This window comes from Ambystoma mexicanum, chromosome 1q, assembly GCF_040938575.1.
Source record: "Ambystoma mexicanum isolate Mex_15411 chromosome 1q, UKY_AmexF1_1, whole genome shotgun sequence".
Taxonomy (NCBI): domain Eukaryota; kingdom Metazoa; phylum Chordata; class Amphibia; order Caudata; family Ambystomatidae; genus Ambystoma; species Ambystoma mexicanum.
The window spans coordinates 1,341,231,473-1,341,248,484 of NC_090922.1; the positions used below are offsets into that span (position 1 = coordinate 1,341,231,473).

The window sequence follows — 17,012 nt, forward strand, 5'->3', positions numbered from 1 at the left end:
GGGGAGGCAAGCTAAACCTCAACAATGACTGCCATATGGACAATCTGCTGGGGGGCAGGGTCGCCATACACGTTGACGAGTGGAGGAAAATAACATCAGATCGCTGGATACTGGACACGGTGCGTCTTGGCCACTCGTTGGAGTTCAGGAGTCCTCCGGTCCCTATTCCGCCAGTGTATGTACTGCAGCCGCATCTTCCGATCCTGCGGCAGGAGGTGGTTCTCATGCTGGAGAAAGGAGCGATAGAACCAGTTCCGGTGGCCGAGCAGGGCCTGGGGGTTTACTCCCGGTACTTTGTGATGAAAAAGCCCAATGGCAAGTGGAGGCCTATTCTCGATCTTCGGTGTTGAACAAGACTCTGCAACGCCTGAAGTTCAAAATGCTCACCCTTCAAGATGTCATCCGGTCGGTGCAGCCGGGTGAGTTCCTGGCATCTTTGGATCTCCAGGATGCTTATTTTCACATCCATATGCGGTGTAGGCACTGCAAGTTCCTGCGTTTTGTGGTAGGAGAAGAACACTATCAGTTTCGGGTCCTCCCGTTTGGCCTGAAGTCGTCCCCCAGGACTTTCACAAAGTGTCTGGCGCCGGTGGCGGCCTTCCTCCAGCAGGAAGGTCATCATGTGTACCCCTACCTGGATGATTGGTTGGTGAGGGGGTCGTCACAGGGAAGGGCACGAGAGTCTCTCATGGCGACAGTGCGGCTCTTGCAACGTCTGAGATTCACCGTCAACTTCGACAAGTCCTTCTTGATGCCGTCCAGGGAGTTGGTGTTTCTGGGGGCGCAGTTTCTTTCCCAGCAAAATTTGGTAAGCCTTCCGACGAGCATGTGTGAAAGTTGCGTGCCAAGGCAGGCGAGTGGAAGGAGGGCGCAAGTGTATCGGTCCAAAGTTACATGTCGCTGTTGGGAGCCATGGCATTATGTATCCCTCTTCTGCCCACTTGCCGCCTCTTCAGGAGGCCGGTGCAAGAGTTCCTCGCGGACAGATGGTTGCAGAGTCGAGGATTGTGGTCCAACAAGTTGATCAACAAAAGCCTGTTGGATGCCCTTCACTGGTGGGCATGCACAACAAATCTGGTGAGGGGAATGCCCTTGCTGGAGCCAGAGTTCCAGTTTACGATTGTGGCAGACGCCTCCCAGTTGGGGTGGGGGGGGGGGACCACCTCGACGGCTGGCATATGCAGGGCCTGTGGTCTCGGATGGAGGCTATGTTCCACCTCAATGTGCTTGAGTTGAGGGCAGGCACTGGGCCCTAAAGTCGTTTCTTCCGCGGGTCGGTGGTGAGGGTGTTGACTGACAATACCATCACAATGTTTTAATCTAGAAAACAGGGGTCACACATTCCCGAGTCCTGTCGAAGGAGGCACAGGACGTTTGGCATTGGGCTCTAACACAAGCAATCAGCATTGTCGCTTTCCATCTGCCCGGAGTGCTGAATGTTCAAGCCAATGCGCTCAGCAGGGACACCATCCAGCTGCACGATTGGAGGCTGTCGGAACAGCAGGTCTCAAGGATTTTCCAGCAATGGGGGCATCCTCCATTGGATCTTTTTGCTACAAGGGAAAACGAGCAGTGTCTGGCGTTTGCCAGCAGAGGGGCTCATCCAGAGTCCTTGTGGGACGCGTTTTCATTCCTGTGGACGAGTCTCTTCGTGTATGCGTTTCCCCCATTCCCGCTCATTTGGCGAACCATCCAGTGGATTTGGAGGTACCAGTGCCGAGGGATTCTAGTGGCTCTGTTTTGGCCCACACAGACCTGGTTCTCAGACCTCCTGCATATGGCAGTGGAAGAGCGATTCGGTTGGGAGCGGCTCTGGATCGCCTGTCTCAGGACGATGGTGTGGCATCACAATCTGGCATCTCTAGGCCTAACGGCGTGGCTCCTGACCACTCCGAGTTCGGGCATTTAGGAATCTCCCAAGAATATCGACAGATTTTAGGGTCAGCAAGGGCGCCTTCCAGGAATGTCTCGTACGGGCATAAATGGACGAGATTCTGTGAATGCTGTAAGGGTCATCCGGTGGTTGATCCCTTGAACATTTCTCCGGCGCAGGTTCTCCCATACCTGTTGCACTTGGCGGAAGGAGACCTACCATTATCATCCATTAAGGTGCGTTTGGCGGCAATTTCTATGGTCACGAGAAAACGGCAGGCTGCCCCAGAGTTAAGTGATCTGTTGGTGAAACACTTTCTGAAAGGGTTGTTTCGGACATTTCCTGCTGTGAAGAAACTTGGAGCCTTAATGTGGTCCTTTCGGCTTTGATGAAGCCTCCTTTTGAACCCGTGTCAACGGCTTCCTTGACGTTCCTCTCATGGAAAGTGGCGTTTCTAGTGGCAATTACCTCGGCCAGGCGGATGTCGGAATTGCAAGCACTGGTCATTGACCCTCCTTACCTGAGGTTTCTGAAGGACAAGGTTCTCCTGGCCACTAACCCGGACTTGCCGACGCAATTTCATAAACTTGCCTCTATTGCTTTACCATCTTTTTTTGCTGATGCATCCACGCCAGCAGAAAGGGCCTTGCATTCTCTGGAAGTTAATAGGGCCTTTAAGTTTTATCTGAATCGCACTCAGGACGTCAGGAAATCAAAGCAACTGTTTGTGGCATATGGTCCGTCCAAGAAGGGACAGGCCTTCTCCAAGCCGGGACTTTCCCAATGGGTTTTCTCCAATTTCCTTTTGCCATGCTAAAGCTGGAAAGCATTTGCGGCGTGCTCCGAAGGCTGATTCCACAAGGTCCACTGCTGCGTTGGCGGGGCTGTGGTCTGGTATACCGCTGGTGGACATTTGCCAGACAGCCTCCTGGGCGGTGCCGCATACCTTCACCAGGCAATACTGTATTTGTATTTGTAGTTTATTTAATTGTATAGCGCAAAACCAGGCCCGGAGTCTACCGGGCGCATATCTTCAAACAATGGTTACAACATTACAGGGACATAGTACAAAGCATAGGAATCCAAAAACAGTGCAGATTAGTCAGGCATACATAACAAAACTGGGAAGTTGGCTATTCACTAGGACAATTGGTCATCTGAGGCGGCTAGCCAGAGTTTAGTTTTGAGTTTAAATAGTTTGTGATGATAGATTTCTAATATTGAGAGGCACAGAGTTCCAAAGTTTGGCTGCCACGACTGGGAAGCTAACCCCTCCGGCTGTTTGGAGCTTAAATCTGGGGATGGAGAGACTCTGGTTATGGGCAGAACTGAGTGACCGAGGAGGGATATATTGAGTGAACCTAGCAGCTAAGTAGATAGGGGCCTGGTTATGAATGCATTTGTAGGTAAGGGTAAGTGATTTTAGTGAGATCCTTTGGGCGACTGAGAGCCAGTGCAGGTTCTTCCTGGTTACCAAGATATGTGTTGATCTAGGAATGTTGAGGGCTGCTCTAATAGCGTTATTTTGAGTGATTTGGAGTTTATTGAGGTTGCACTGGTTAGTGCCTTGGTACAGTATGTTAGAGTAGTCCAGTTTAGACATAACCAGTGTCCTAGTGAGGGTGATGGAATTCTGCGTAGAAAGGAACAGGCGACAGGCTGTGATCAACTTGCATGTGTAGGCTGATGCAGCAGCAACTGCATTGGTTTGTCTGTGAAGGGAAAGTGTGGAATCTAGGTAGATTCCCAAGGTTTTTGTGTCTTTTATATACTTCAAGGGGTTGCCATCGATATTGAATGAGCTGAACAGAGGGTTCAACTTATTGAGTTTTTGTTGTGTGCCTAGAATGAGGAGCTCTGTCTTGTCATCATTAAGACAGAGCTCATGTTGTGCCATCCAGGCTTGGATGACAAAGTAGATGTTGTTTAGTGATTTAGAGTCTACAGAGTAATCGCCTGTGATGGGAATGAGTATCTGGGTGTCATCGGCGTAGTTAGTGTAGGTGACACCCAGATAGTCAAGCACATCAAACAGGGGTTTAGTAAACACATTATAGAGGGTAGGTGATGCACATGACCTTTGCGGGACCCCACAGGGGACTGGCGCTGGGTCAGCTGAGGAGGTTGGGGAGAATACTCTCATGTGTCTATTGTCTAGGAATGACCTGATCCAGGTGGTGGCGTTGTCAGAAAAATGTGCTGCAGATTTCAAATGTTGACAGGATTTGGTGGTTGACCAAATCGAAGGCAGCAGATGGGTCCAGTAGGAGTAGTAGTGCCAGTTTGACTGTTTCCAGATAGTTCTGTATCTCTAGGTAGGCTGCTCTGTCTAATATTTTTAGGAGAAATGGGACAGTAGTAATGGGCCCGTAGTTGGTTGGAGACTCTGGATCTAGGGTCGGTTTTTTTAGTAGGGGGGGGGATGACCCAAGCGCCCTTCAAATTGTTGGGGACCACTTCCGATTGAAATGAGGAATTGATGAAGGTGGTTATGAAAGGCGCGAGGTCGTGGGCCGATTCCTTAATGATCGGTGCCGGACAAGTGTCATCATGACAATTCGAAGGTTTTAGGGTACTAATGATTTTTTCAACCTCCCGGATGGTAAGTGGCGTAAAACTGAATGTCTTGTGGGAAAATGGAGCAGTCATTTTCGGAGGCATAGTTTTAGTTAGGGGAGAAGTGAGAAGGGTATTTTGTTTGGCATTCATTTTGGATTGCAGGGTAGTAATTTTGTTGAGCAGTGCATTTTGGATGTTATTGTACCAAGTGCTGTTTTTAATACAGGAGTCGGGGATAGGTGAAGGGGATTCTAATTCTTTGAGTATTTTAAATAACTCCTTTGTGTTGGATTCAGCTTGAGATATACGTTGGTTCTACGTCTCTTTTTTGGCTTGAAGGATAGCTTCCTTGTAGTTGAGTGAGGTGATGAGAAGGGAGTCTTTATTAGCCATGCTAGGCTTACTTTTCCAAAGGGCTTCGGTGTTAGGCAGAAACCTGTGCAGTTCCCTTAGGGACCACTGCAAAAAGTTTAAGACTACAGGTGTTGGCAGTAAACCCAATTAGTCGCAGTCTGCACCACCCAGATTTACCTGGTAGCTGTGGCTGAGCAGTCAGACTTCTCTCAAGAAGAGTTAGGCAGTATATAGAGTATACACATTAGGTACAAAAATACAGTAGCACAAGCAAACACTGACCAGAGCTTGGGTATAAAAGTATATAATTATTTATTTAAAACACACTTGTAAAAATACACTGGCACTAATATGTCAAGCAAGTTCAAACAGTCACTAGAAATATATAAACCTCCCAGATTAATTATTCGACAATTCTTAGGAAAAGAACACCACTTATTATCAATACAGAGGTGAGCGCTTAACCAAGATGGCACTCCAATAATTATTTAAAAAGGGAGGGAAAAGGCATAATTAGAAAAGCACACAATACCAACACTTTTAAAAGAACCACAGCAAGTCAAGAAAGGCAGAGTCTACTGTAGAGAAAGAACATTCATAGGCCAGGGCCACTCTTGAAGAGAGCAAGGCGGAATGTGCCCAAGATCACACAGTTGAAGTACACTTTAAAAGTCTTTGCAGATAGTTCAAAAGGAGTTGGATCAGTTCAGAAAAAATAGTTAACAGGTCCCAGGTCACCCCAGAATGGAGAGTCAAGGATTTACGGGACACCTTGAACAGCCTGTTGCAAGGGAGACCAGACGGGACACAGTACCTGAAATGGTGAGAAAGCTCCAGCAGGGTCAGTTGTTCCTGGCAGCGGATGCAAGTCCAGGGGAAGAGAAGATCTAGACGTGGATGAAAGCTGGAGGTTGTTGCACTGCCAGGGAAGAAACCAGCCGCAGAGTTTCCCGGTTAAAAGGTACTACCCTTTTATTCGCGGTAGTGGTGAAGCGTGGCTATCCAGCCGCCAGGGTGCTTGGCACGGGCGATTCGACCACGAGACGATCCAGGAAGGCGAAAAAGGCGACTGGTTGGTCCCACCAGCTCAAAGGGAAGAAGACTCTCCTGGAAGAAGATCTCCTCTGTCGTCGGGAAAGTGGTTAGTTTCGTACAGCAGGGCTCCACTGGTGGTGTCGTCGTTGTAGATGGCTCAGCTTCTCCCCTCTTTGGATTCTTTAGGCCCTCTGGCGACTTCTGAAGTTCCCGGCGGTATCTTTAACATTGTACCAAAAAGTGGTGCGTTTAAAATGAATGGGCAAATCCCATAGGAAATATTCCGGGGGAATAGTTTGCGTGGTATCCACTGCCACCAGCCAGAAACTCGACAAGGGGGGACTGGACAGTGCCCCCTTAGAAAACACACCCAGGGGCAATCGAATTACCCCTACCAATACTTCCACAATATGATAGTTTGTACTGGTTCTGTTCACAATTTAAGACTAGTAAAGCCAATGGTGACTTTACATGCCCTGGGAGACAGTAGTCAATGACATTGACACCCCTGTTTTACTGCACTGAGTGTGCTGTGTAACACACATACCAAAAACACATGAAGCCCTATAAGTAAAAGACCCCATAGCCCATAAAACACATTACATAGTCAAAGGACATTCTCAAATCATGCCTAAGATTGGGAGAAAAAGATTCTCACTCTTGGCAGGAGAAAAAAATTAAACCCCAAAAATCCAGCAAAGCTGCTGGGGGACTCACTAGGTTTGGGAAATTAGCCTTAACAGAGAATTCTCCCTAACAGTTCTTAACAGCATGGCATCTGAAACTGGGAGCCCCACGACAAACAAGGATCAGGCCACTACGGACAGACTTAGTTTTATTAGCTTATTGTGCTACATTTTTTACTTTATATGAATGAGGGGACGTGTATTAAGAAATGCCCAACTACCATGTCTCTTGAAATAATTGCACAGAACAGTGTGTTAGGCAGAATTATATGCAGTACCCTTTGGGAACACCACACACAATTAAGACTACAAGTGACGATACAAATTCACCTTTGGTACAAGCCCGTACTACACAGTTAAAGTGGTAGCGATGGCTGAGCAGCCAGACTTATCTCAAGAGTAAGTGAGCAGTATCAGATAATTACACAAAGGACAGTAATTACTATGATTCAGGCAAACACTTACTTGAAAACCTACCTTGAGTCAAAGTATATACATTTATTTCACTCTTCAATTGTATAACATTACACTATTATAAGCAGTCTAAAAATCACTCTTAATACACCACTTCCCTTAAATTCCAGACAAATTAAGCTCACAAAATGAAGTGGGAGGAAAATGGCGCTCCAGCAGTTTAAAAAGGTAGGGAAAGACAAAGTTAATAGAAATTAAATCAAACCAACAGGTAAATACTCAGGGCAAGTGAATAAGAGGAACTGCAGTGATAGAATCAGGTAGAAAAGGCTCAGGGCCAAAGTTAATGGGTCAAAAGTATTTTGCTCACGTTCACATAGTTCATCGTAGTTTGCGGTAAGGTTCGTGGCACGGATTCCGGACGAGGTTGGTTGATAGAAAAGTTAGTTCAAAGAGAGGAGGATATCAACACCTTACTATCCAATAATCTTAATCACCTCTCAACTACTTGTCCTAGGAGACTTCAACATGGGTTTTAATGATCCTTTAGACAAACACGCCACCTCCATTGCCAGAACCCTTACCGAACTTGGCATAACCCAAAAAATCACTGCACCCACACACATCAAAGGGAGAATTCTTGATTGGGTGGCGGACTATAACTGTACCGCCAACATCACAACTATTTCCTCTCCACTATGGATGGGCCGTTTCCTTGTGTCATTTGATCTCGCCACCACCAGACCCCTCCCACAAGACCCCACAACGGCCCGCCATGTCTAACCAGGAATAAAGAGTATCACAGCAGACAAAGTGATTCCTGCCATTTTACCAACCCTCAACCAGCTGGCCGATCACTTAGACCCAGAAACGCTTGTTGAAAATTACAGTAACATTATGCTAACTGCACTCGACAATATTGTCCTATGAAACTTAGTCCGAACAAACCCAAATCCCATCTAAACAAATGGTTCACCCCCCCAATTAAAGGATCTACGACAACTAAAGAGGAGTTGTGAAACCTTGTTCAGGTTCACGATAAAAAGGAAATCTACCTAGCCAAGCGTAATTCATACACCAAACGTATATACAATGCTAATTCCAGTATGAAGGAATTGTTTACTATCCTGAAGGAATTAGAATCCCCATCCAGACTCCTTATACCTGTACCAAAGCTAAAACATGGTGTTCAGATATACAACAGGCACTATCTAATAAAGTAACTATACTTCAGAACAAAATAGCTAAAAAAAAGACTCACTCAATCACCTACCCCAATCCAGCAATAATACGCCCGACCCTCCTCTGAAGGAACTTGACTCGATAGCCTGTTTTAAGTTCACCAAAACCTCCATTCTTGAGATGAAGAAGGTTATCCTCACTCAAGCCATCCAATTGCTAGGGCGACCTCTGCCCAGCCCAGCTCATAAGATGCCAGAGATCTCTCACCATTTGTCTCCAAACTTATCAATGCTTCATTTGCATCTGGCTCTGTCCCTATCAACTTGAAACAATCCTGGGTGTTGCCTCTGCTAAAAAAGCTAACCTTAGATCCACTCATACCCACAAACTACCGTCCCATCACGACAGTTCCATTTCTGTTAAAAATCCTAGACAAGATCGCCTACAATCAAATACATTTTTTTCTAGAATTACATAAGCTCTTAGGAGCACGACAATCAGATTTCCGACCTCAACATGGGATTGAGACAGCCCTTATTGATCTGAAGGCACAAATTGATGAGCTACGAGATAAAGGGAAAACAGCCCTCCTCCTATTGCTCGACCTCTCGGCAGCATTCGGCCTTGTAAGCCACAAGGTCCTATGTAGGCACCTAGACTCTGCCGCCCACTTTTCTTAAGAGGCTATAACATGGATTGGGTCTTTTCTAACTGACAGGACCATGAGGGTGTTTTCCCCATTAGCAGCGGCAAACCCGATCCCCAACACCTGCAGTGTACCCCAGGGATTCGTGCGTCTCCCCCACTCTAAACAATATATTTACTAAGCCCCTTTTTAATGATCTGGACCTTCTTGGTATCACCTACACTAACTATGCAGATGATACTCAGATTCTCCTTCCATTTTCTGGGGATTACAGCAAGGATTTGGCCTTGGTAAATGGATTGTATCTCATCATCCAGGCATGGATGGCAACCCACGGTCTATGCCTGAATGATGATAAAACCGAGCTCATCATCTTGGGCACCCACCCTAACCTTAAGAAATTAGGCCAAGACTATTCTTCATTCGTAATTGATGGCAATCCCATAAAGGTGGCCAAGGAGGTAAAGACACTTGGCTTCTACCTTGACTCCACCCTTTCCTTCTCTAAACAGGTGAAGTCCATGGCCTCAGCCACAGCTTACACCTGTAAGCTCGTTAGAACAGGCAAACCCTGTCTTTTGGACAACTGCATCATTCTGGCCAGAGCCCTCATTCTATCTAGGCTTGATTATTGTAATTCCTTATACATCGGCGCAAACAAAATCACTATTCATAGGATCCAAATCCTTCAAAACAATGCCCTGAGAGCAGCTCTCAGCATGTCTAAAAAATCTCACATATCCATGATAAGGCGCCAAAATAATTGGCTTTCCACCCAGAATAAAATTCCTTTAAAAGTTGCATCCCTTACTCACAAGGCTCTGAATAACGCAGCCCCTATTTATCTCATGGACAGATTCGAGAGGAGAACTTCCTCCAGACCGCCGAGAACAGTGTATACCAATAGCCTCATTATACCGAGATTTAAGTTGTTTAAAGCCGGGGGTGGCAGTTTCCCAGTTAAAGCGGCTCAACTCGGGAACTCCCTGCCACATCCTATAAGAGAAGAGCAGCCCTTCCTGAAATACAGATCTAACTATATAAATTGGCTGAAATCTTTGCATACTATGTAACCCTGTAACCTAAGCCTCGCATATTCTGTACTGTTGCGCCCTGATACCTACGGGTCTAGCGCGCATTATAAATGAATAAACAAACTCTTCTGCCTTCTGTTGGGTTGTTCTTTACCAAAAAGGAAATGGCTACTAAATAAGGGAACAATCATTTGTTTTGCCGTTTGATCAGTGTTTTAACTTTTCATTCAATATATTACACCACGCCGCTACCCTCCTCATGAGTTGACTGCTCAGCCATTGCAACCAGTAGGTGAGCAAGACAAAACTTCAAGAAAATGTTGCATAACAGTTGTTAGTTACTCTCCATCTGCTGATCAGAAGGAAGACATTATACCCTTCAGTGAGGTCTGGTAGAATAATCCTTCATGGTGCTAATGCTGAAGTCACAATGTTCAAAAGTAATGACATGTTAAAATGTACGAGTTGACTTCACATAGATTAATTTTCAAAAACCATTTTCTTAATTTCGCCTTAGAGTACATAAATGTTTGCTTCAAGGTGATGGTTAAATAAGCTCTTCTAAGATACAACATGGAACAATGTAACCAATAAAGATAGTACTTTGTTTTCCCAACTACTGTTTGTGAGTGGCTACTGGCAAAATAATATCTGAGCTGTGGACCAACTGTGACATATAGTAGGGAGCTAGTGCTGCAGCCAGGAAGTTTGAGAGTTCATCAAAATATGCATGCAACTTAATTCTATATGCATTTTCTTACTTTCTTTATTTCTGTAGAGATGTGCGTCTGCTTATTCTGGAACATGCCCGCTGGTCCATGATTGAGAAGTACAATGCGTTAATGGATGGCCTGAGCATTGAATCGTTGCTTTCTTTTGTAAAGGATTTCAAATCACAGATGTTTGTGGAGGGTCTGGTGCAGGGCAACTTTACAAGCAAAGTGAGTACCTGCAGATTAAAACAACTTGCCATTGCATGCTAGATTTGTCTTGTCACTATTAATATTAGGATATTTGTTTCAGGGATAGAATGAGTTTGTATTGCTCACGCGAGGTTAGCGGGATATGTTACCTTTTTTTTAGTCATTGCTATGTTTCACATATACATAACCTGTTTAATTGTGTCTTGACTTTGCCACTTTCTGCAGTGGTTCAGTTTTGCCCCTGATGTTTTGTCATAAGTTCCTCATTGTTGTCCCCCCCCCCATCGCTTCTCCCTCCTCCCAATTCCCCAACTTGTATGGCCCCAGAGTCTTTGCTTATTTTCTTAGCTTCTTGCCCTTTTGAGCGTGAAGGCTTTTCTTTAATTTTAGTCTGTAAGTAGACATCGATGTTTTTAAGGATTTGCGGCTTGTGGAAGTGGGCTTCTCTGTCCTTAACAAATTCTTGGAAGAGGTCCCAGATTGCCAGGAATTTCAGTATTTACCTGCCTTTAGGGCACATATGTTTTCCATTTCCATTACTCCCCAGACCTTGACCCACCACCAGGCCGTCGTTGGACCCACTTTATCCTTCCATCATTGTGCCATTGTCATTATTGCTGCCATCAAAAGATGTGCGATTAAGGAAGCTTTATTCCCTGATGCTGCGTATATGCCTTCTGATACGGCTCCTAACAAGACTATTTTGGATGTCATCGGCAGATCAGCTCCCGTTATCTCCTTTATGTGCCCCGGAACTTCTTTCCAGTACGCTGCTGCCCTCGGGCACGACCACCACATATGATACAGATTTCCTCTTCCCCCCACATTGTCTCCAGCATTCAGCTGGGTACTTAGGATTGATTTTGTGTAGACGATGGGGGACATATACCATCTATAACGTATTGTATATGCTGGCTCCTTGATCGCCGTACATTTGGAGGATTTGTGCGCTCTTGACCATATTTGGCCCCATTCTTCTTCTGTGAGTTTCCCCTATATCCTTTTCCCAGTTCTCCTTATATGGGAGTTTGTCTTTGTTTGCGCATTATTCAGCAGTCTATATAAACTGGCTATCCCGCCTGTGGTTGGGCCCTCCTGCATAGTCAGTTCCAGCCCGGTTGGGGTCCTAATACCTGCCCTTTTCATAGATGGATAGGAGATCCAGTGTCTAGTTTGTGTGTATTTGTATCTGTTATGTCCGGCCGGGACTTGCCCCGTCGTGTAGCCGAAGAGGTCTTCCCTGCAATGTACCCCTCTAACCTGAATAAGCAAATAGACAAGCTGAGGGATCCATTCCATGAAAGACAGGATGCAAGACGAGACACAGGAGGCGCAGGCCTGGAACACGGGATTCTGCGGTTCCGCTGTTACAAACAATGGTTAACAACAAACGGTTACCGTCACTAGACAACAAGACCGATTGGAAAACAAGCGTAACCATATAGTAATTAAAGTTACCACTGACCTGATGACCACAGGATATGGAAGCAACCAGGTAGGTTGATGTTTGTGCAATAGTTCCTGTCTGGGGGGTGTAGAAAAAACGATGTGCTGGGAGAAAGTTCAAGTAATTCCAAAATGCTGAAAAACCCAACTGGCTATTCCCGACGGCACGAGGACGCCTCTAGACTTCAGGCACACCAAAGGAAGTCTCTAGTCCGTGTGCTGAAATCCAAAAGTCACTGATTGGTTTTGTGAGTCTTGACAGAAAGTTCGAAAGCAATCCGTATGAGTTCCGTAGTCGGCAGGAGGCGGGCAGCAGAGAAAGCAAGACGTGTCCAAATTCAGTCCGTTCGGAGTTCCGTAGTCGGCAGGAGGCGGGCAGCAGAGAAAGCAAGACGTGTCCAAATTCAGTCCGTTCGGAGTTCCGTAGTCGGCAGGAGGAAGGCAGTAGAGAAGGCAAAGCGTGTCCACGGACACTCCTGGAGAATTCGGATGAGAGGCAGGGAAGGAGGGAGGGCGGGTAGGAACAGGAGCAAGAACGGGAACAAAGAAGCAAGGAATTTACAAGGGACCAAGGAAGGATAGCGCTAACTGTTCGTAACGAAATTCAGAAGCACCGAAACAGCAGTGGGAGGTGCTTAAGTCACATGAACCGGCAACCACGCTCAAGTCGAACGTGTCACGTGACGGAAAACAGGCTTCCAACGTTGCCATGCCAATTTCCAGGCGCCGGGCTGAGAACGTGGAACTCTTTGTTTAGTATACACAGGGACACCTGGATTACGGTGTTTATAGGGTAAAGCCCGGGCTGCCATGAAGCGTGTGTGAAGCTTGACAGTATCTTTCTTTTTCCACAATTCCAAATTTCTGTTTACAGTATTTATATAGGTCAGCACTCCTAGAACTTCCGCAGTAGGCCTGGCGTGAAATCTGCGTTGTGTGGTAGGGGAGAGAATGGACCTAACACCCACCGGATGTTCTTTATACCCAAAGCTTTGTCCCAGCTGCGTAACAACACTCTGGTAGCTTCTAATAGGTTACTCCCACTCTTGCAGGCTCTGGTGCTAAGGTTCTGTAGCGCCTTCAGCGGAAATTGTGGTAGCTGCTTGTTCTATCCCACTCCATCCTTTCAGGTTTTCCTGTCCCGGCCAGTTAAGCATCAGCGCCAGCTGAGCCGCCAATAAGTATCTCCCGATGTCCGGGACCCCCAGGTCCCCAAAGAGCAGTGGACACATCAAGATTCGCCTTTGGCTCCTAGCTTTCTTATTTTGCCAGATAAATGTGAATATTGCTTTATGTAGTTCCCTATTTAAGTGGGGCGGGATATCCGTGGGCACCGAGCCTGCCACATATAGTAAGCGGGGGACAAGGGTCATTTTTACCGCTGTGATTCTTGCGAACCAGGACAGTTCTTGGGATTCCCACCTCCTCTAAGTCATCCTGTAGTTGTTTCCAGATGGGTTTTATATTTGTTCTAAACAGGTTCATTTTATTCCCAGATATTCCAATGCGTCTTTCTCCCAGATTAAGGGGTATGTTTTCCCCAGACCCGTGACCACCTCCTTCTCTTCTGTTATGTTTATTGCTTTGGATTTGGAGTAGTTAATAGCAAACCTTGAAATGCTAGCAAATTCTTGCTTTTTCTCAATGACCCTAGGCAGTGAGTTTTTGGTGTCTTTAATGAAGAGCATTACATCATCTGTGTATAGTGCAATATTATGTGTGGTCTCCCGACATGTCGCCCCTCTTATCTCGGGGATCCCTTCTAATCTTTGCTGCAAAGGGTTCCATTGCCATCGCGAACATCAGGGGGAAAGGGGACACCCCTGTCGTGTGCTCCTCCTTATGTTGATCTGGTCTGACATTCGACCATTTACTGTGAAATATGTGAAGGGGAGTTGGAAGTTTGTTAAAACCCTCTTTCTCCAGCATGGGGTCTGCCATGGATTCACATGCTCATGAATATTCCCCGTCGTCAGGCCGGGAATCCTCGGAAAAAAAAAATCAGTATCAGTTTCGTTTCTGATCTGTCTTTCTCAGTAGTAACCAATCACTGGTCTCTGGGTCATACTGCCCCCAGCCAATGACTGCCCTCTCCCTAAGCCCTGCCTCTGGCAGCCATCTTCAGATTTTTACCGCACGCTCAAGTGTTGGGAGTCCTCGTGTTTAGCTCTCGAGCTTTTGCTGCGTTTTCGCACTTTTTCAAAGAGAATATCAAATTTTTCGGTCAAATAGAGCCTCAAGCTCCATCGTCTCTACATCCGATTAACGGGTATCCGTGTCAGATTTTTTTTCTACGCCCCTCAAGGGTGAAGATTTTGTAAAGTTACGCTTCTTGGAGGATTCCAGCAGTTTCTGCGGCCTACCCGAACATGGCCCAGGAGAAAGGAAGCTCGACGCCCTGAAAGCTGTTCAGGATTTGCCCTGGATGCCAGCTACAGAATGTGTTCAAGGAGGACGAGCACTCGAAATGTCTCTACTGCCTTCATGAGGAGAAAACGCACATGGAGAAGGACTGTGCGTTTTGCAGGAACATGTCGGAGAAGACCATCAGGGACCGACACCTTCGCCTCTCCAACTGGCTGGAAGGAAGGAGTCCGTCAGGTGAGAAGAATAAATCTGAGCGGTTTTATAAGTCCTGTGAGGGCGCCCCAGCGACGGGGGCCCAACAGAAGGCAAAGCACCGCGGGCACCGGGAGCGCCGAACGGTCAGGCTCTTCGGCTGCCAGGCAGGGCGTGCCTTCCCCGGCACCATTAACCACGAGCCAACGCTCTGGTTCGGGAAAGAGGAAATCCGAGAACCCGGGTAAGCTTCTGGAGAGGCCCCGGTCGATCTCGAAGGATTCGGCCGAGGGGGATTGAGGCAGTGACCCTCCCCCCAAGGTGAAGGCCTCAAGCGACCTCGGGGCCCAGTGTCTCCCTGCCTCTGCGGAAGGAAGCCCCTTTCAGACCCATCGAAAAGACCCCCATGAAGACCCCGTCGGAAAAAGAGGGGGGGCGGTAGCCATTGTGAACACGGACACAGCATCCAAGGAGGAGCTGGTAGAAGTCTTAGAGGGCCTCGACGAGGGCGTCGAAGAGGCCCGTCCCGACGAGGGTGACGACGGGAGTGACGGCGGCACCGGTGAGGGTCCTAGTCACCCGTCGCTTCCGGAGCCGCAGGATAACTCGGCGGCCATTTTGTTTGCAATACAATCCTTATGTCCGGTGATAAGGACGAGATTCGAGATTGCCCTTACCACCGACGGAGGATCCAGAACTAGGCTCGACGGAGGAGCCAGAGCCGGGCCCGGCGGGAAGCCCCCCGTACAAGAGAAGACGGATCCATCCAGCCCCGCCTTTTCAGCCCTCGCGGCCTGCTCGTCCTTTACCCACGTCCCCCGTCCCTGGGGATGACACGGGAACGGACACGGCCACGACGGGTACCGACGGCGGTGACGGGACGGGGCTCCCATCGCCAGCCCGATCCTCCCCGTCCGACGAGATTGGATCTTTCCATGCAATGATCGCCAGGGCATCCGAGCTTTTTCAGCTCTGCCCCGAAGAGAAGGAAGGTTTCCTTTACCAACGGCGCGAGTCCAAGAGGAAGGCAGTCCTCGCCGTGCCTCTGCTAGATGACATCTGGGACGAGCGTCTCACCCTTCTCAAGAACCTGTCTACGACGCCTGCCAAGAGGGATCGGTACGAGAAGAAGTACCGGGTCCCCGACGCGGCCCCTTTGTGCCTTAGGGCACAACCGACCCCTGACTCGGTCATCTCAGCAGCGGCCAAGAAGAAAGCGGGGCAGGCGTCTGCCTCAACGTCAACTTCCCGGCCTGACGGCGAAGGAAAGAAGCTGGACGCAATGGGACGACGAGTTATCTCGTCGGCAGCAACAACGATTAAGGCGGCCAACGCCCTCGCGATCGTGGCCTGCTACGACAGGGAGTTATGGTACAAGATCGCCCCCCTGTTGGACTTCCTACCGGATGACAAGAAGGCCGAGGCCCTGGAGATCTTGCAAGAAGGCGAAGTGGCGTCGGACCATGCCATTACGGTGGCAACGGACATTGCTGACACCGGTTTCCGCCAGCTAGGCAACAGCGTTTGCCTTAGACAACGAGGGTGGCTCAAGGCGACGGATTTCCGCCAGGACGTACAAGCCAAGGTGTTGGACATGCCGTTCGACGGGAACAACCTGTTTGGGAAAACGGTGGATGAGTCCCTCCAAGCCATCAAGGCGGACACAGAGACAGCTAAGGCCCTAGGAGTTCTCCGGCTACAAAAGCCGTCCTTTCGGAGCACCGGAGGCAAGCAGGGTGCCTCCAAGGGATTCGGCAGTGGCTCCTCTACGTACCGGCAAGTGGCCCGCTCCTCGTCACAGGAAGCCTATAGAGGACGAGGCAAGTCGGGTGGGCCCCGCCGTCGTCGCCAGGGAGGCCAAGGCAGCAAGGCGTCCTCCAAGCAAGATTGAACCGACAGCGGTGTCAGGCCCCCACCTGGCGAAGTTCGTCAGCGTGTGGGAGTCCATCTCCACCAACCGTTGGGTGCTGGACGCCCTGGCCCAGGGGCATGCCCTCAAATTTCTAAAAAGGTACCCCCGCATTCCACCCGTGGCCAGGAAGGAAAATCACGTCCCTCAACTGCTATTGGAGGTAAGGGCGATGCTCAAAAAAGGTGCCATCAAGCTCACCCCGAAGAGGCTCCGGGGCTCCAGAGTATACTCGAGGTACTTCCTCGTGAAAAAGAAGACGGAGCCCCATCCTGGACCTGCGACGACTGAACAAGTACATCAAGGCACAGAAGTTCCGGATGGTCACCCTCCAGCAAGTGCTGGGATGGCTGGAGAAGGGCGATTTCCTGACATCGTTGGATTTGGAGGAT

At 48.2% G+C, this 17,012-nt stretch overlaps 1 protein-coding gene across 1 annotated transcript in view; it reads left to right on the forward strand.

Moving 5' to 3' along the window:
* Nucleotides 1–17,012, forward strand: part of NRDC (nardilysin convertase) — a 1,236,039-nt gene that overhangs the window by 657,569 nt on the left and 561,458 nt on the right. The window contains exon 22 of the mRNA XM_069642204.1: nucleotides 10,562–10,724. Within this exon, the coding sequence (XP_069498305.1) occupies nucleotides 10,562–10,724 (163 nt within the window). The remainder of the gene's footprint in view (nucleotides 1–10,561; nucleotides 10,725–17,012) is intronic.